The sequence below is a fragment of the Grampus griseus genome (genome assembly GCF_964374135.1).
Source record: "Grampus griseus genome assembly, chromosome: 8".
Lineage (NCBI taxonomy): Eukaryota > Metazoa > Chordata > Mammalia > Artiodactyla > Delphinidae > Grampus > Grampus griseus.
The window spans coordinates 33,719,156-33,740,495 of NC_139002.1; the positions used below are offsets into that span (position 1 = coordinate 33,719,156).

General features: G+C 36.5%; 1 protein-coding gene across 3 annotated transcripts in view; it reads right to left on the minus strand.

Moving 5' to 3' along the window:
• The window catches only part of CNTN5 (contactin 5), a gene marked incomplete at both ends in the record, with an annotated part of 779,158 nt that overhangs the window by 64,106 nt on the left and 693,712 nt on the right, over positions 1–21,340 (minus strand). For all 3 annotated transcript variants that reach the window (XM_082660864.1, XM_082660863.1, XM_082660862.1), the window contains one exon: positions 7,775–7,924. In XM_082660864.1, the coding sequence (XP_082516990.1) occupies positions 7,775–7,924 (150 nt within the window). The remainder of the gene's footprint in view (positions 1–7,774; positions 7,925–21,340) is intronic.

A 21,340-nucleotide genomic window follows, 5' to 3' on the forward strand; every position in this document is an offset into this window, starting at 1 on the left:
ATTTACAATTGTTATATCTTCTTGGATCAATCCCTTGACCATTATGTAGTGTCCTTCTTTGTCCCTTGTAATACTCTTTATTTTAAAGTTTATTGCGTCTGATATGAGAATTGCTATTTCAGCTTCCTTTTGATTTCCATTTGCATGGAATATCTTTTTCCATCCCCACACTTTCAGTCTGTATGTGTCCCTAGGTCTGAAGTGGGTCTCTTGTAGGCAGCATATATATGGGTCTTGTTTTTGTATCCATTCAGCCAGTTTATGTCTTTTGGTTGGAGCATTTAATCCATTTACATTTAAGGTAATTATCGATATGTATGTTCCTATTCCCGTTTTCATAATTCTTTTGGATTAGTTATCATAGGTCTTTTTCTTGTCTTGTGTTTCCTGCCTAAAGAAGTTCCTTTAGCATTTGTTGTAAAGCTGGTTTGGTGGTGCTGTATTCTCTTAGCTTTTGCTTTTCTGTAAAGATTTTAATTTCTGCATCAAATCTGAATGAGATCCTTGCTGGATAAAGTAATCCTGGTTGTAGGTTTTTCTCCTTCAACACTTTAAATATGTCCTGCCACTTCCTTCTGGCTTGCAGAGTTTCTGCTGAAGGATCATCTGTTAACCTTATGGGGATTACCTTGTGTGTTATTTGCTGTTTTTCCCTTGCTGCTTTTAATATTTTTTCTTTGTATTTAATTTTTGATAGTTTGATTAATATGTGTCTTGGAGTACTGCTCCTTGGATTTATCCTCTATGGGACTCTCTTTGCTTCCTAGGCTTGATTAACTAGTTCCTTTCCCATATTAGGGAAGTTTTCAACTATAATCTCTTCAAATAGTTTCTCAGTCCCTTTCTTTATCTCTTCTTCTTCTGGGACCCCTATAATTCGAATGTTGGTGTGTTTAATGCTGTCCCAGAAGTATCTGAGACTGTCCTCAGTTCTTTTCATTCTTTTTTGTTTATTCTGCTCTGCAGTAGCTATTTCAGTATTTTATCTGCCATGGCACTTATCCATTCTTCTGCCTCAGTTATTCTGCTATTGATCCCTTCTAGGGAATTTTTAATTTCATTTATTGTGTTGTTCATCAGTGTTTGTTTGCTCTTTAGTTCTTCTAGGTCCTTGTTAAAAATTTCTTGTATTTTCTCTATTCTATTTCCAGGATTTTGGATCATCTTTACTATCTTTACTCTGAATTCTATTTTAGGTAGACTGCCTATTTCCTTTTCATTTGTTAGGTCTGGTGGGTTTTTACTTTGCTCCTTCATCTGCTGTGTGTTTTTCTGTCTTCTCATTTTGCTTAACTTACTGTGTTTGGAGTCTCCTTTTCGCAGGCTGCAGGTCCGTAGCTCCTGTTGTTTCTGGTATCTGTCCCCAGTGGCTAAGGTTGGTTTAGTGTGTTGTGTAGGCCTCCTGGTGGAGGGGACTAGTGCCTGTGTTCTGGTGGATGAGGCTGGATCTTGTCTTTCTGGTTGGCAGGACTGTATCTGGTGGTGTTTTTTGGGGTGTCTGTGGCTTTATTATGATTTTAGGCATCCTCTCTGCTAATGGATGGGGTTGTGTTCCTGTTTTGCTAGTTGTTTGGCATAGGGTGTCCTGTACTGTAGCTTGCTGGTCGTTGAGTGAAGCTGGGTCTTGGCATTGAGATGGAGATCTCTGGGAGATTTTTGCCGTTTGATATTACATGGAGCTGGGAGGTCTGTTGTGGACCAGTGTCGTGAAGTTGGCTCATCCACCTCAGAGGCACAGCCCTGACACCTGGCTGGAGCACCAAGAGCCTTTCATTCCACATTCCACATGGCTCAGAATAAAAGGGAGAAAAAATAGAAAGAAAGAAAGATGATTAAATAAAATAAAATAAAGTAAAATAAAATAAAGTTATTAAAATAAAAAAATAATTATTAAGAAAAAAGTTTGAAAAGTAAAAAAAAAAAAAAAAAGAAAAAAAAAAAAAAGAAAAGAAAAAAAAAATCCAAAAACGGACAGACAGAACCCTAAGACAAATGGTAAAATCAAACCTATACAGAGAAAATCACACACAGAAGCATATACATACACACTCACAAAAAGAGAAAAAGGGAAAAAAAGTATATATCTTGCCACCAAAGTCCACCTCCTCAATTTGGGATGATTCGTTGTCTATTCAGATATTCCACAGATGCAGGTACATCAAGTTGATTGTGAAGATTTAATCCGCTGCTCCTGAGGCTGCTGGGAGAGATTTCCCTTTCTCTTCTTTGTTCGCACAGCTCCCGGGGCTCAGCTTTGGATTTGGCCCCGCCTCTGCGTGTAGGTCGCTTGAGGGCGCCTCTGTCCTTCGCTCAGACAGGACGGGATTAAAGTAGCAGCTCATTCGGGGACTCTGGCTCACTCAGGCCGGAGGGAGGGAGGGGCACGGATGCGGGGTAAGCCTGCGGCGGCAGAGGCCAGTATGACATTGCTACAGCCTGAGGTGCGGTGTGTGTTCTCCCAGGGAAGTTGTGCCTTCATCATGGGATCCTGGCAGTGGCGGGCTGCACAGGTTCCCAGGAGGGGAGGTGGGGATAGTGACCTGTGCTCGCACACAGGCTTCTTGGTGGCTGCAGCAGCAGTCTCAGCGCCCGTCTCTGGAGCTCCTTTAAGCGGCGCTCTTAATCTCCTCTCCTCGGGCACCAGGAAACAAAGAGGGAAGAAAAAGTCTCTTGTCTCTTTGGCAGGTCCAGACTTTTTCCCGGACTCCCTCCCGGCTGGCTATGGCGCACTAACCCCTTCAGGCTGTGTTCATGCAGCCAACCCCAGTTCTCTCCCTGCGATCCGACCGAAGCCTGAGCCTCAGTTCCCAGCCCTGCCCGCCCCGGCGGATGAGCAGACAAGCTTCTCGGGCTGGTGATTGCCGGTCGGCACCGATCCTCTGTGCGGGAATGTCTCCGCTCCGCCCTCCACCCCCCTTGTTGCTGCGCTCTCCTCCGTGGCTCCGAAGCTTCCCCCCTCAGCCACCTGCAGTCTCCGCCCGGGGGGGCTTCCTAGTGTGTGGAAACCTTTCCTCCTTCACAGCTCCCTCCCACTGGTGCAGGTCCTGTCCCTATTCTTTTGTCCCTGTGTTTTCTTTTTTCTTTTGCCCTACTCAGGTACATGGGGAGTTTCTTGCCTTTTGGGAAGTCTGAGGTCTTCTGCCAGCGTTCAGTAGGTGTTCTGTAGGAGCTGTTCCACATGTAGATGTATTTCTGATGTATTTGTGTAGAGGAAGGTGATCTCCACGTCTTACTCTTCCGTCATCTTGAAGCTCCTCCCCAGTATAGAATTTTTTAATAGTTGAAAATGAGACTGTCCTAGTACCTAAAAGAGCCTTGGATATAGTTGAGGCTGAAGCCAGAGATGAGATGGAACATATTGGAGAACAATGGTGGGAGAAGAATTAAACTCTTATGTTTAAACTCTATGTATTTCAGTCTGCTCAGTAAACCAGTTACCTAACTGTAACATAATATAGTACAGAAAGTGCTAAGGCTAGGAAAGATTTTCATCTGATTGTTTACCTGATAGTCATATTTATCTGGTTGACCATTAATCTCTTAAATGTAGAAAAGTTTTTCCTTGTGTAGCAAAAAATATGTGACATTTTCCATTTCAAAGTCCAAAGGGAATGACAGGACAGACTACAATGCACTAAGAAATTAGAAAGTTATTGAATATGCAACAATGTGTTTAAGCAAAGTCTTTCATTTGACACTTCTTCTTCTCTGCTCCTTTTGTGTTATCTATGTTATAAGAACCAAAGAAAATGGCTACGTGTTGTGACAATATGATCCACTTATGGATGAGGGTGGCTAGACAAGAAAAGCAGCATGGAGAGCCCAGACATGGAGGTGGAGAAGGGGGATGTAGAGGGGAACATGGTGCTCTGTACTGTGCACCACACTCTGAAGGGCTCTCTTGACTCCCCAACCATTCAGGTGGGTTGAGGGGCCAGGATGGATGACACACAGTCTGCTGTGGAGACTTCTCAACAGGACAGTGTCTTGGAGGCAACTGCAAGCCAAGAGACTGAATGGCTCTTACTATGTTGACAAACATATATTTAACCTGAAAATGTTTCCTCTATACGAAAATAGCAACATGCATAATTACTTTCGTTTAAATTTATATTTAATAAAGTAATAACTCATTTAAATTCATGATAATAATAATAATAAATGGCTAATGTTAAGCACTTACCATGTGCCAAACTCTTTACCTTCATTATCTTATTTAACACAATAATCCAAAGGAGTAGGTTGCTATATGATCTCCATTTTACAAGTGAAAAAATTGAGCCTTGAACAATGCATATCGCTTACCTATGTTTATTGCTAGTAAGTGGCAGAGAGGAACATTAATCCAGACCTGCATAACTCTGAACCTCAAACTCTTAATTACAGGTATTAGGTAGCACCTTCTTTTATCTCTCTCTATCAGTTCATCATAATTTGGAATAAAAAACTGCAGGTATTGAGATTTAAACCAAGAGCTTTAATAATAATAGAAATTTTATAGAACAGAGAAGACCAAACCTTTCTAAACTATAGATTACATAGTTAATGGTATCTTCTCTCCTTTTCATTTATCTTTCATCAGTTAGTGTTATAAATATGTAACACAGAATATTAAAGTTCAGTTAAATGAGAGAATTAATTAAATGAGAGAATTTTTCTTGCTAAATTCATATTTACATATTTTATTATTTCTACCAGAGTGTTTATTTCAAAATTCATTTCCTAAAATGTGATTTTTCTCTCTTGAGTGTCATCTTTTTAAATGGTAGAGAAAGCATTCCCAGTATTCAACACAAACTTATATACTGGTTTGAAGATAGTAACACATTTCCACATTTGCAAATTTCTTTCTCTCTCTCTCTGTAGCTAACAAACTCACTAAAACTTGTAAGAAAATTGAACTATAAATAAATAAATATAAACATACATTAAAGTGCAAACATATACAGGTATCCCTTGCTTTTCAAAAGTTTGCTTTATACCACTTTGTTTTTTACAAAAGACCTACATTAGTACCTATTTTCACAAACTGAAAAAAATCTGAATAGATTTTCACTTTTATAAAAAAGATGAAAAATGAAAATTGGTTCTTCACTTTATGCCATTTTGGCTTACAAGTTTTCTTAGGAATGCTTTCCTTTTAGATAGCTGGGGAAATCTGTATTTGTATCACGATTTTGACATCCTAAAAATAATAAGTTGACTAAACCAATTTATCTTATATTTATTGCTTATGAAGAGTATTTTGATGACCGTAAAATTCAAAATATACCCTACAGTATATTGCAAAGAAAAATTAACCATTTTTGGTGTGTGGGCAAGAAACAATCTAAGGTAAAAATGCTTTACTAAAACTGCTTTGGGATTTAGAATATTCTAGTAAAGAGGAGAATTTTAAAGGGACATAAAACTTTTGATTCAATATCCCGAGTGTGAGACCTTTTCTCTTCCAGGCAGCTCCATTGGTTTTCAAAGATTACTTGGCCCATTAGAACAGCATCATCTTTTAAAATGCAGGACATGTACTTAATAGAGGCAGAGTGCATCACTTGAGAGGATGTCTCAGGATGTTAGTGTCCCTTTTAATCTGTGCTGCCTGACAAAACAGGCACAAAACTCAACCCTTGGTTCAACACCATTAGCAGCTTTAACCCTGTGTGGTACCAAAGCACAAGAAGCATAAAGTATGCAGTACAGCCTTCCTCAACTCACTTTCAAAAAAGAGTATTTCATGTATTTTTCATGCTATTTCTCTTCTCTTCCATAAGATTTTAATGGACTAGAGTATGTCATGTGTATAGAACTCATGATAAAATGGAGAGACAGGCGCTATATGATTGAAGTAGCTTCAGAAATAGACAAGGGACAAATCTTTTAAAATGCATTATCTGAATACGATTTAACTTGAAAAGTGAAAGTGTTGTTATTTTTAATAGCACAAAGAGATTTGTACTACAGAAAGTCTAAAATGATTATTCACCCCAAACGGATTATTTATTTTGAAATGAATATTTATAGAGAACATCTGAATTAGGCAGTAATCTTTGCCTTTGTTTAAACACAATTAACAATATGCAAATTAAGGCAGTGCTTTTTAGAAAATATGTGAGCCTAAGTACTAATATTGGCAGTCATTTCAATATCTGCACAGTGAGTACATAAAATGAGGAACAACTAACCTGTTATGCCCTTAATTAATGAACACCTGTACACAATGAAAGCATGGCTGATTTCACGAATGCATGGAAATCCAACCTAGCAATTAATGTTCAATTAAAAATTCACACTATTGAAAAAGTAGCAGAAAAAAAACAACTTGTGATAGGCAAATCACAAAAGCAGAAAAGTTGGATTTTTCTGTGAATGAATCTTTTCCAACATATTTAGACTAGTTTTTCTTTTCTTGGTTGCTTAATTTTTATATGAAAAGAATTTGAACATCTTTTTAATGATTATTCACATTTTATGCAATAAGTTGATCATTTGGGATTCTTTTCTTTTCTTTCTTTCTCTTTTTAAGAACCAGACTGAGTGTGTTTTAGAGAAAGAACCAACTCTTTTGATAATTTATTTTAATTATTATAAGCTTTGTTCGATTTCTAAGAAGTCACAAATCACATTTTTGGTCCAATTCTATAACTATGATACAAAGTGTACAATACACAGTTCATTCTTAAACTTCTATGTACATGTGTCTCTGACCTGGGTCCTGATGTGGATAGCAGCATATAAAGGAAAGAAAAGGAATATTCCTTTTTAATCTTTCAACAAAGACATATGGAGTACCAGTGCCAGATATTGTTCTAGGTATTGAAGATAAAACAGTGAACAAATAAGACAAAATTCTCATCCTTAGTGTATTTACGTTGTAATGATTATTGAGATTCATGTTACCATTGAGTGTAAAGACATTAATTTGTATTTCTCCTTCTCGTATCTGTAATCGATCCCCCTCTTCATTTCTCTGTTGTTTTAATCTTTCTTATCAACATTATTGATATTTGTGTTTGCCTAAGCTAGTGCCTTACTAAATACTTTTTATATACAATTTTTTAGGGACATACAGATAAATCTCAATAAGACTTTGTCCAAAGTAATCAAAACTCTACTAACAATTTTTCTTTATTCTGCTTCTTCCAGATGATGGACAAGTTATCTTAACATTTGTTTTTAAATAAAGCTGTTAATTTTCCTTGTGTGGTCTTTAGAAAGATTCTATCAGAGATACTTCATTCTAAAAGGCCGAAAGAATACTGGTTTTTTTTCTAAGTTAGGAAGCAGTTATTTTACACATAGACATCAAGATGGCAGTAGGTCAAGTTAAGACTATGTTTGTCTTTACCAAGTGTAATTTATACCAGCTCAGACGGTGAAGGGCAACATAAAGAGTTTAAGGAAGTACCCTATAATTAGAGGTAACTTATCACTGGTGAAAAAGAGGGTGAGCTAATCTATTCTGAATTTTATAGGTCTGCTGTATTGAATGAGTATATAATTAGAAGAAGAAACTAACTGCTTCAGTTTCATGGTAACTTGATGCAGGCAAGGTTTGGGAGGAAATTGAAGCACCTAGACCTGTACTTGTAGAAACAAGGAAAGAATGTTCTGAAAACAGATAAAATGAAAGAATTATTTTGAAGGAATATATTTTATGATGTCTAGGTAAATGAATCAGGAAAAATTATACTAAAGCAAGCATTAATGGTTAATTCAGCTTGCTTTAAAAGTGATTAGGGACATACCAAATAGAATGCTGACTCCCCAATATTCTCACCTGCTTCATTTGTGCGGATCATTCGAGATGGGGTGCTTGGATCTCCAGTCCCAATTGGATTGGTGGCTACCACTCTGAATTCATATTCCACCCAGGGGTTCAGGTCCACTGCCATGGCTGATTCCATGTCCCCTGTTATGATTTCTGGGACTGTGGAGAGGAAGTAGATTTCATGCCATTAAGTGAACTGGAAATGCTTATAGATCGCGATCAAAGATATCACAGGCACTGACATAATTGGCAGGCTGCTGCGTACATCCTTATAACACATGGTCATGTGTCACCTCCCATCTCATTAGTAAAATGAAAATCAATCTTCAGAAGTAAGCACTTGCACGTTAGTTTGTTGTAGTTAGAATTCTTTCATCTCATATTTGCACATAGATTGACATAACATAACTTGCCATGATCATTTTGTCAACCCCTCAGCCTCAGATAAGACACCAACTAGTGCTCTAATTTAAGCAAATAGTTCTCATATTTCTAGAGAAATTTCTTGAGCAGTTTTCTCCTCACAGTTCTGGCAAACATGCTTAGCCACTTGGCAGTTCCAAGCAGCAGAGTAAGAATATATTTCTCTAATTTAAAAACTCCAATTTGTGGTTTCAAAGTGGAAGCTCTGAACTCTCCTTGGAGTGGTTTTTGCACTACATTTAGATTTTATTAAAATATAAAATTGTGTGTCAATATAATTACCACATAGTAAAGTATTTTTTACATAGCATTTATGCTCTATTTGACTGCTTTTCTTGTTCACTCATCTCTGCTGTGTAGGAAATATTTCTGGAAGAACATTTGTTATAGAGGTGAAAAGGGGGAAAGTAGAAAACCTCCCTTATGAAGTTCAATCATTCTCTGGGTTTATATCAGCCCTGGATTTCTTTTTAAACATGGCAGGGCAGTGGCAGGGGGGAACTCTTGATCTGATGACTTGATGGACTTTTACTGTGACAAGGTGTAATTAAATGCATCTTGGATTTCCCATAAAAATCTCTTTTGAAATGTAACAGTAGAATATTACCAGATAATTAGCTCCCTGAAAGGTGAATGATCAATGCATAGGCAGTGTAGGATGCCTGACAAATCTCACAGCCCTACAGAGCTGACTTTTTAAAGCAGTAAAATGAAGACATGAAAAAAGTCTGTCCCCTTTTGCTGCACTGGCAAATGAGCAACATGCTTGGAGTCTAAGAGGTAGGGGATAAAGGCCACTGTTGGTAGAATACTGAGCTGTGTATGCCAAACATAAAGGTGGGAAGAAGAGATACCAAGGCACTCAGCTCTCCCTAGACCCCAACATACACTGTTTCACCAATACTTGCCTTGGGTCCCTCAGGACTTACTGTTTCATTGACTTCTGTTTATGTCAGTCATTTCAAGCAACTCCAGACAGATAGGTCGTGCCTCATCCGTTTTATTCTAATCCCCATAGAACTCTGCACATTTCCTCTTTCTGTCTCAGTTGTCATCCTTCCCTACTGTTTAAAATCCTTTTATTAGGGCCTTTGGAATTCATAATCCGTCATTAGCAAAATTGCCATATACTCATTCTTCTTTCTGAACATTCTTACAACTTTTAACTACAGTAGAAACATGAATCCACTCTAAGGCAACTTTATGCCTCTCAAGGGGTGGCCCTCTTAAGATATTGTAAAGAAGAGGTCAGTCCATCTCAGTTGTGTCTCTCTCCTCCCCACCTCCCCCACAAATGTCTCTAAAGCAAGCATGCAGGTATTTTTCCCACTTAAAAACAAATCAAAACAAAATTGTCTCAAAATTTTCTCTCCTTCCAGCCTTCACTCAGTCTCTATGTTTCTTTTATAGCAAAACTTCTCGAGAGTTATTTGTGCCTTATTTGCTATCTCCAATTATTCTCTTTCTATTCACTCTTGAACCCACTCCAATCAAGCTCTTAACCTCCAGCATTCCACTATAACTGCTCCTGTAAAGATCACCAATGGTCTCTATTGCTAAAACCGTATGGTTGGGTCTCTGTTCCTTAGACTGTTTGTTCTAACATCATGCTATTACACAGTTGATCATGCTCTTCTCTTTGAAATACTTTTCAAAACTTCTGTTTTTCTCCCTTCTGATTATGCCTTATCAGTCTCCATTGCTAGTTTCTTTTCTTCTTCCAGGTGCACCACAGATCTACTAACTCCCATTTTTTTTTTAACTCCATGGTGATCTTATCTAGTCTCATGATTTTACATACCTTCTGTATGCTGATGACGCCAATATTTTCAGCCATGAACTTCCTCCCTAGACTCCAAATTCACATGTCCTATGACCTATTAAACATTTCTATTTAGATGGGATTCTTAACCTTAATTTCCCCCACCTACTTCTGCAGTATTCCTTACTCAGTGAATGACAATTTCTGTATCCAAAATTTGGGGTTCATCCTGGATTTCTTTCTTTTTCCCCTGCACCACTCCAACTCATAAGCAAATTATGACATCTCTGACTTCAAAGTGTTTTGATTTCTCCACTTCCCTTTGCAGCAAAACTTCTTAAAAGAGTTGTCTGCAGTAACTTTTCTCCATTTTCTCTTAAACCAATTCTTGTGAGACTTTAGTCCTTACTATTTTACTAGAACTTCTAGTGTCAAGATCACGAATTACTTCTATGTTGCTTAAATCAATGATCAATTCTCATTCCTCATCATACTTTCCAAGTCAGCAGCATTTGACCCAGCTGACTACTTTCTCTTTCTTGATAGATTTTACTCTTTTTTTCTGTCAGGCTATCACATTCTTTTTTTTTTTTTTTTTTTAACAAATGGTTGCTTCCCCTCTGTATCCTTTGGATGGCTCCTTTTCCACAACTTCTTTCTATTCGATACTTGAGGGCTTAGTTTTCATACTCCTTTCTTCTTTATTTTATGCTTATATCCTTGGAGATGGCATGCAGTTTTATGGTATTAAATGAAATTTATATGCCAATAATTTCCTAATTTATATCTTTATTCTAAACCTCACTCTTAAACTCCAGTCTTTTATATCTAATTGCTGTCTGATCTCTTTAAAGGCGTCTCCCCCAAATACAGTCATACAGTGGTTAAGATTTCAACATATTAATTTTGGGGAGACACAAGTCAGTCCATAGCAGGCAGGTTGTGATTTTTAAATTTTTTTTAAATTTATGTTAATTTTTGGAAATTCACTTGATGCACAATCTATGTTAGTTTCACGTGCACTACAGAATGATTTGACATTGCATACATTATGAAATGATTGCCACATTATGTCTAGTAACCATCTGTCCCTAAACAAATATATTACAATATTACTGACCATATTCTTAGGCTGTATATTACATGCCTGTAACTTATTTATTTATAACTAGAGATTTGTACCTCTTAATCTCCTTCACCTATTTCACATCCCCCAATGCCAACTTTCTGGCGATGTCTGTCTGTTCTCTGTATCTAAGAGTCTGTTTTCATTTTGTTTTCTTTCTTTTTTTGTTTTTTGAATTCCATATATGAGATCATGTGGTATTTGTTTTTTTTTTTTTTATATGTATATATGTCACCTTTCTCTTTATTCCTCTGTCAGTGTACATGGGTTGTTTCCATATCTCAGCTATTGTGAATAATGCAGCAATAAACATGGGAGTGCAGATAGTTCTTTGAGATCCTTATTTGAATTATTTTGTATACGTACCCATAAGTGGGATTGCAGGATCATTTGGTACTTCAGTTTTTTTGAGGACTTTTCTTACTGTTTTCCATAGCTGTGGCACCATTTTACATTCCCACAAAAAGAGTACAAGAGTTGCAATTTCTCTACAATTTTGTCAACACATTATTTTCTGTAATAGCTATCCTACCAGGTGTGAGATGATATCTCATTGTAGTTTTGATTTATATTTTCAGGATAATTAATGATGTTAATGATGTTGAGCATCTTTTCATATACCTGTTGACCATTAATATGTCCTCCTTGGAAACATGTCTATTCAAGTCCTTTGCTTATTTTTTGTATGAGTTTTTTTCTTCCTTATGAAGTTGTAGGAGTTTTGGAAACTACTTATCAGATACATGGTTTGCAATATTCTCTCCCATTCCATAGTTTGCCTTTGTTTTTCTCTGATGCTTCATTAGCATAAGACCCTCTAAATCCATACACATTATGTCAAAAGGCAAGATTTCATTATTATTATAGCTGAGTAATATTCCACTGTTTATATATTTACCACATATTCTTTATCCATCTATCAATGAACACTTAGGTGGCTTCCATATCCTGGCTATTATAAATAATGCTGCAATGAACATTGGAGTGCATACATCTTTCTGAACTAGTGTTTTTGTTTTGTTTAGATAAATACCCTGAAGTGGGATTGCTGGATTTTATAGTAATTCTCTTTTTTAAAATTATGCAATCAAAATTTTAATAACAAAGATACTATTTTTAACGTGGCCAAATATACTTGGCTAAGTCCAGATTTTAAAAATCAAGAGCTTGGTCGATGACAAGAGCTTGTGGAGGGAGCATCAGTGTTCTGCTGCATTTCTGCATCTGGCAATACAACAGCAAGCACCAGATTTTAGTAATCCTATTTTTAATTTTTTTGAGGAAGCTATTACTGTTTTCCATAGTGGATATACCAACTTACATTCCTACTAAGAATGCACAGGAGTTTCCTTTTCTCCATATGCTCACCAACATTTGTTATTTGTTGCTTTTTTGCTAAGAACCATTTTCACAGGTGTGAGGTAATATCTCATTGTAGTTTTGACTTGCATTTGTCTGATGCTTAGTGATGTTGAGTGCCTTTTCATGTGTCTGTTGGCCATCTCTATGTTTTCTTTGGAAAAATGTCTATTTAGGTCATCTGCCAATTTTTTAATCAGGTTGTTTGATTTTTTTATTTGATGTTGAGTTGTATGTGTTCTTTGTATATTTTGGATATTAACCCCTTATTAGATGTATGATTTGCAAATATCTTCAAATATTTCAGTAGTCTACCTTTTTGTTTTGTTGATAGTTTCCTTTGTTATGCTAAAAATTTTTAGTTTGATGTAGTCCCATTTGTTGATTTTTGCTTTTAGTGCCCTCGTCTGAGGAGACAGATCCAAAATAAATATTAAGACTGATGTCGAACAGTGTACTATGTTTTCTTCTAGGAATTTTATGGTTTCAGGTCTTACATTTAAGTCTTTAATCCATTTTGAGTTATTTTTGTATATGGTGTGAGAAGGTAGTCCAATCTGATTCTTTTGCATGTAGCTATCCAGTTTTCCCAGCATTATTTACTGAAAAGTCTTTCTTCTCCTCATTTTATATTCTTGCATCCTTTGCCATAGATTAATTAACCATATGTGTGTGGGTTTATTTCTGGGCTCTCATTTCCCATACTATTTTGATTACTGTAGCTTTGTAGTACAGTTTGAAATGAGGGAGAATGATACCTCCAGCTTTTTCTTTCTTTCTTGATTTTTTTGGCTATTTGGGGTGTTTTGTGTTTCCATACAAATTTTAGAATTATTTGTTCTAGTTCCGTGAAAATTGCCATTGGTATTTTGATAGAAATTGCATTGAATATTTAGATTGCCTTAGATGGTTTGGTCATTTTAACAATATTAATTCTTTCATTATATCATTTTCTATGTATAGTATTATTTCATCTGAAAACAGTGAGTTTTACTTCTCCTTTCCAATTTGGATTCCTTCTATTTATGTTTTCTTGTCTGATTGTTATGGCTAGGACTTCCATAAAGGTAGTAAAAGTGGGCATACTTGTTTTGTTCCTGATCTTAGAGGAAATGCTTTCAGCTTTTCACCATTCAATATGATGTTAGTTATGGGCTTGTCATTTATGACCTTTACTATGTTGAAGCATATTTCCTCTATACCCACTTTGTTGAGAATTTTTATCATAAATGGATGTTGATTTTTTTCAAAAGCTTTTCTGTATCTACTTTGATATGTATATGATTTTTATTCTTCAATTATTTAATGTGGTATATCACACTGATTGATTTAGGAATATTGAATCATCTTTGCATTCCTGGTATAAATCCCACTTAACCTTGTTGTATGATCTTTTTTATGCATTGTTGAATTCAGTTTGTTAACATTTTGTTGAGGAGTTTTGAATCCATGTTCATCAGTGATATTGGCATATATTTTTATTTTTTGTGTTGTCTTTATCTAGTTTTGTTATCAGGGTGATGTTGGCCTCATAGAAAGAGTTTAGAAATGTTCCTTCCGCTTCAATTTTTTTGGATAGTTTGAGAAGAATAGGTACTAACTCTTCTTTAAATGTTTAGTAGAAATACCCTTTGAAGTCATCTGGTCCTGTACTTCTTTTTGTTGGCTTTTATTTTTTTTATTACTGATTCATTTTCAATACTAGTAACTGATCTGTTTTATTTTCCATTTCTTTCTGATTCAGTCTTGGGAGATTATAAGTTTCTAGAAATTTATCTATTTCTTCTAGATTGTCAATTTATTGGCAAATAATTTTTCATAGTAATCTCTTACGATCCTTTATAAGAGATTATTATTATTATTATTTATGTAACTGTTGTAACTTCTCTTTCATTCTTGATTTTATTGATATGGGCTCTCTTTTTCTTGATGAGTCTGACTAAAGGTTTATCAATTTTGTTTATACTTTCAAAGAAACAGCTCCTAGTTTTATTGGTTTTTGTTTCCTATTGTTTTATTTAGTCTCTATTTCACTTATTTCTGCTCTGAAATTTATTATTTCATATCTTCCACTAACTTTGGGTTTTATTTGTTCCTTTACTAGTTCCTTTAGGGGTAGGGGTAGGTTGTTTCCTTGAGATTTTTCTGGTTTCCTGAGGTAGACTTGTATTTCTAAAACTTTAGAACTGCTTTTGCAGCATCCCATAGATGTTAAGATGTTTTAATTTTCATATGTCACCAGGAATTTTTTTGATTTCCTCTTTGATTTCTTCAGTGACCCATTGATTTTTTTTATAAGGAGTCTTTCATTTCTTAACGTTAGTTATTATTCATTTTTCCAAATAATATACCTTAGCAGAACAATGCTTTCTTTATTTTTTTAAATTTATTTTATTTATTTATTTATTTAGGCTGTGTAGCCTGCAGGATCTTAGTTCCCCAACCAGGGATTGAACCCATACCCCCTGCTGTGGAAGCACAGAGTTTTAACCACTGGACCACCAGAGAAATCCCCCACCATTGGTTGTTTAGTAGTATACTGTTTAGCCTCCATGTGTTTGTGTTTTTTGTAGTTTTTTTTCCTTGTAGTTGATTTCTAGTCTTTAATCATTGCATTTGGATAAGTGCTCAGTATGGTTTCATTCTTCATGAATTTACTGAGACTTGTTTTGTGGTCTAGCATGTGGTCTATCCTGGAGAATATTTCATGTGCACTTGAGAAGAATGTGTATTCTGCTGTTTTTGGATGGAATATTCTGTAGATATCTGTTAATCTATCTGGTCTAATGTGTCATTTAAGGGCAGTGTTTCCTTATTGGTTTTCCTGCCTGGATGATCTGTTCATTGAGGTAAGCAAGATCTTAAATTCTCCACTATTATTGTGTTACTGCCAATTTTTTCTTTATGTTTGTTAATATATGCTTTATGTATATGTGTTCCTAGGTTGGGTGCATATATATTTACAATTGTTATATTTTCTTTTTGGATTGATCTCTTTAGCTTTATGTAATATCTTTCTTTGTCTCTTGTTACAGTTTTTGTTTTAAAGTCTATATTGTCTAATATAAATATTGCTACTACAGCTTTCTCTTTGTTTCAATTTGCATGGAATATCTTTTTCCAGCCCCTCACTTCCAATTTGTTTCCTTAGAGTTGATGTGAGTCTCTTGTCATTGCATATATGGCTCTTTTTTTTCATCCATTCAGCCACTGTATTTCTTTTGATTGGAGCATTTAGTCTATTTAAATTTAAAGTAATTATTGATAAGTATGTACTTATTGCTATTTTGTTAACTGTTTTGTGGTAGTTTCCACAGTTCATTTTTGTTCACTTCTCCTTTTGCTCTCTTCCCTTGTGGTTTGATGACTATCTTTAGTTTTATGTTTGAATTCCTGTCCCTCTTTTGTGTGTATCTCATATCTCTTGTAAATTTTTGGTTTGTGGTTACCATGAGGTTCATGTATAACTATATAACTATATATATATATAATTATTTAAGTTGATGATCTCTTAAATTTGAATGCATTCTAATAAGGCTGCATTTTTACTCCCCCCAAAGTTTAATATTTTTCACATCATTTTACAACTTTTGCTTTGTGTATCCCTTAACAACTTGTTGTGGATATAGATGCTTTTACTACTTTTGTCTTTAACCTTCCTACTAGCTTTATAAATGGTTGATCTATCACTTTTATTGTATGTTTCACTTTATTGTATGTTTGTTTGCCTTTGCTTGTCTGTAAATCTCTTCACATCTGAGTGATAGCTTTTCTGGGTAGAGTATTCTTGTTTGTAGGTTTTTTCCTTTCATCACTTTGAATATATCATGCCACTTCCTTCTGGCCTGCAATGTTTATGCTAAAAATTCAGCTGATTTTTCTATGGAAGTTCTCTTGTAACTTGTTTTTCTCTTGCTGATTTTAAAAAATATCCTTTTATCTTTGATGTTGACATTTAATTATGGTATGTCTTGGTGTGGGCTTCTATGGGTTGATCTTGTTTGGTACACTGAGTGCTTCCAGGAACCTGATGTTTGTTTCCATTATGAGGTTAGGGAAGTTTTCAGCTATTATTTCTTCAAATGATTTCTCTGACCCTTCTTCTGGGACCTCTATAACATGAATGCTATTACATTAGATGTTGTCCCAGTGGTCTCTTAAACTGTCCTTTTTTTTTTTTTTTTTTGCAGTATGCGGGCTTCTCACTGCTGTGGCCTCTTCCATTGTGGAGCACAGGCTCCAGACGTGCAGGCTCAGTGACCATGGCTCATGGGCCCAGCCACTCCACGGCATGTGGGATCTTCCTGGACCAGGGCACAAACCCGTGTCCCCTTCATCGGCACGTGGACTCTCAACCACTGCGCCACCAGGGAAGCCCATGTCCTATTTTTTAAAAAATTTTTTTTTTCTTTTTTCAACTTGGGTGATTTTCACTACTGTGTCTTCAGTTTGATCTGTTCCTCTGTATTACATAATATAGTATTGATTTCTTCTAGTGTATTTATTTCAGATATTGTATTTTTCAGCTCTGTTTGGATCCTCTTTATATTTTCTAACTCTCTGTTAAAATTATCACCACATTCATCTATGTTCTCCTGAGTGTAGTGAGCACCTTTATGAACATTATCTTGAATTTCTTACCAGGAAGATTGCTTATCTCCACTTTGTTTAGTTCTTTTTCTGAGGTATTATGAGATTTTTTTCTTTTTCCTTTTTATCATATTCCTCTGTCTCCTCATCTTGCCTAATTCTTTGCTTATTTCTATGTGTTGGATAAGTCAGTTATACTTCCCCATCATTGAGAAGTAGCCTCATGTAGGAGACATCTAATAGACGTCCAACAGCACACTCCCTTCTAGTCACTGGAGCTATATACTCTAGGGGTCTCCCCTATTTGGGTTGCATGGACCCATCTATTGTAGTGAGGCTGACTACTGTGGGTGCTCTGGTGGGCTAGACTGGCCTCCATTCTGTTTGACTCTCAGGTGCTGCCTCATGGCTGCTGGCCTGCTAAGGACAGGGCCAAGTTTTGAAATGGTTGGCTGCTCAGCCTCGGTGGGCCCTGAGCTGGTGTCAGCCTGCTGGTGGGCAGGTAGGCCCTCAGCAATAATAGGTTAGACAGAGGACTCCAAAATGGCACTTGACAACATCAGTGTGCTTGTGGTAGAATGAGCTCCCCCAAATGGCTGTCACCAGTGTCTCTATCCCCAAGGGGAGCTCCATTGCCTCCTGCTTTTCTAGGAGGCTCTCCAAGATCAGCAAGTGAGTTGACCCAGATGCCTTTAAAATTATGGCCCCTGCACTGGGACTTGAAATGTGTGAGATTTTGTGTATGCCTTTTACTAGTGGAGTCCCTATTTCCTACAGCTCTCCAATTCTCCTGAATGCAAGCCCCACTAGCCTTCAAAGACAGAAGTTCTAGAGACTCTTCTTCCTGGTGCAGGATGCCCAGGGTGGGGAGCCCAATGTAGGGCTTGGAATCCTTGCTCCTTGGGGAGAACCTCTGAGACTGTGATTATCCTCCCATTTGTGGGTCACATACCTGGTGGTGTGGGTCTCAACTACACAGTGTCTCTGTCCCTCCTCCCCATCTCTTTTATGGTTTCTTCTTTATATCTTCAGTTGCAGAATAATGTTTTCTCCTAGTCTTAGGGTCATTCTCATAGGTAGTCATTCTGTAAATAGCTGTAGTTTTGGTGTGCCCATGGGAAGTGGTGAGTTAAGGATCTTTCTACTCAGCTATCTTCACCACACATCTCTTGAAATTTTAAACAGTGTGGTCAGTATGAGCCTCATTAGGAAGGTGCATTTGAGTGAACTTTTGAATGAAGTTTGGATTTAGCTATGCCAATATTTGGAGGAAAGCATCCCATGTAAAAGGAGTAACTAGTACAAAGGTATTAGATGCATTATAAGCAGGACATTAGAAGACCAGTGAGTCAGGAGCAGAGTGAGAATGGTAGAAAATGAGTTTGTAGAAGGATTGGAGGAACAAAGTCATAAAGGATTCGGGCTTTCATCCTGAGAGAAATGAAGAGACATTGGGGAATTGATACTGTGTTATCTTTAATATATTAAGCTATGTTGAAAATAGGAAGTAATTAAGGTTAAATGAAGTCATAAGGGTGGGGCAATGATTTGATAAGAATAGTGTCTTCATAAGAAGAGACGCTGGAAAACTTGCTTCCTGTCTGTCTGCTATGTGAGTACGCAGTGAGAGGGCTACTATCTGCAAGCCAGGGGGAGCATTCTCAGCAGAAATCAAAAGGAACTGGCTGACACCTACATGCTCAGTCACCAGAACTGTTAGAAAATAATATTTTGTTGTTTTAGCCACCTAGGTGATGGCATTTGGTTATGACAGCCCAAGCAGACTAATATACTACCTCTTCCACAGTACTTCTGATCTTCCTTACAATATAATATTTCTTTATTTGTTTCATTCATTAACTTCCAAGATACTATTTAACTTACATGTTTATTATGTTCTCTGTTTATTGTTTGTCCTCACCCATGTGAATACCGTCTACACAAGAGCATGAATATTTTGTTTTGTTTTGTTCCCTCATACATCCTAAGTGCCTAGATCACTGTCTGAAGGTTTCTTGTTACATTATTGTTGAATGAATGAAAGGGGAGTTCAAATTGCCAGGTGTGACCAACAGTTAATTTCTGTTTTAATCTTGATGTAATTATTTCTGATGCAATGCTAAAAAAACAAAATTAGTATAAAATTTATAACTATCCTTCCTCCCAAAGCTACATATATTTATATTCTCCTAGCCATAACTATAGGTTTTAAAGACTCTTACCTAGGGGGAGACATTCAAGATGGCAGAGGAGTAAGATGTGGAGATCACCTTTCTTCCCACAAATACAACAGAAATACATCTACATGTGGAACAACTCCTACAGAACACCTACTGAATGCTGGCAGAAAACCTCAGACTTCCCAAAAGCCTCAGGAGCAGCGGATTAAGTCTCCACAATCAACGTGATGTACCCTGTATCTCTGGAATACCTGAATAGACAACAAATCATCCCAAAATTGAGGCGGTGAAATTTGGGAGCAACTGCAGACTTGAGATATATTTTTTTTCTATTTTTGCGAGTGTGTATGTGTATGCTTCTTTGTGTGATTGTGTATGTATAGCTATGTTTTACAATTTTTCATAGGGTTCTCTCTGTCCTTTTTACTTTTTTTTAAGTATGGTTTTTAGCACTTGTTATCACTGGTGGACTAGTTTTTTGGTTTGGTTGCTCTCTTCTTTCATTCTTTTTAAATTACTTTTTAATTTTTAATAATTAAAAAAAATATTTTAATAACTTTATTTTATTTATTTATTTATTTTTTATTTTAATCTCCCTTTCCTTTGAAACCATGTGGCTGACAGTCTTGGTGCTCCAGCTGGGTGTCAGGCCTCTGATGAGGGACAGCTGAGTTCAGAATGTTGGCCCACCAGAGACCTCCTGGCTCCATGTGATATCAAATGGTGAAAGATCTCCCAGAGATCTCCATCACAGAGCTAAGACTCAGCTCCACTCAACGACCAGCAAGCTACAGTGTTGGACAGCCTATGCCAAACAATTAGCAAGACAGGAACACAACCCCACCCATTAGCAGAGAGGCTGCCAAAAATCATAAGGTCACAGACACCCCAAAACACACCACTGGAAGTGGTCCTGCACACCAGAAAGACAAGATGCAGTGCCACCCACCAGAAAACAGGCACCAGTTCCCTACACCAGGAGGCCTACACAACCCACTGAAGCAACCTTAGTCACTAGGGACAGACACCTAAAACAACAGAAAATACGAAGCTACTGCCTGTGAAAAGTAGACCCCAAACACAGTAAGTTAAGAAAAATGAGAAGACAGAGAAACACATAGCAGATGAAGGAGCAAGGTAAAAACCCACCAGACCAAACAAATGAAGAGGAAATGGGCAATCTACCTGAAAAAGAATTCAGAGTAATGATAGTAAAGATGATCCAAAATCTTGGAAATAGAATGGAGAAAACACAAAAATGTTTAACAAGGACCTAGAAGAATGAAAGAGCAAACAAACAATGATGAACAACAACAAAAAAATGAAATTAAAATTTTTCTAGAAGGTATCAGTAGCAGAATAACTGAAGCAGAAGAAACGGATAAGTGACCTGGAAGATAAAATACAGGAAATTACTACTACAGAGTATAATAAAGAAAAAAATAATGAAAACAATTGAGGACATTCTCAGAGACCTCTGGGACACATTAAAAGCAACAACATTCGAATTATAGGGGTCCCAGAAGAAGAAGAGGAAAAAAAAAAAGAGGCTGAGAACATATTTGAAGAGATTATAGTTGAAAACTTCCTTAGTATGGGAAAGGAAATAGTCAGTCAAGTCCAGGGAGTGCAGAGAGTCCCATACAGGATAAATGCAAAGAGAAAAATGTCAAGACACATATTAAACAAACTATCAAAAATTAAATTCAAAGAAAAAATATTAAAAGCAGCAAGGGAAAAACAACAAATAATATACAACAGAATCCCCATAAGTTTAACAGCTGGTCTTTCAGCAGAAACTATGCAAAGCAGAAGGGAATGGCAGGACATATTTACAGTGGTGAAAGGGAATAAACCTACAGCCAAGATTACTCTACCCAGCAAGGATCTCATTTAGATTTGAGGGAGAAATTAAAATCTTTGCAGACAAACAAAAGCTAAGAGAATTCAGCACCACCAAACCAGTTTTACAACAAATGTTAAAGGAACTTCTCTAGACAGGAAACACAAGAGAAGGAAAAGACCTACAATAACAAACACAAATCAATTAAGTAAATGGTAATAGTAACATACATATCGATAACTACCTTAAATGTAAATGAATTAAATGCTCCAACAAAAGATACAGACTGCCT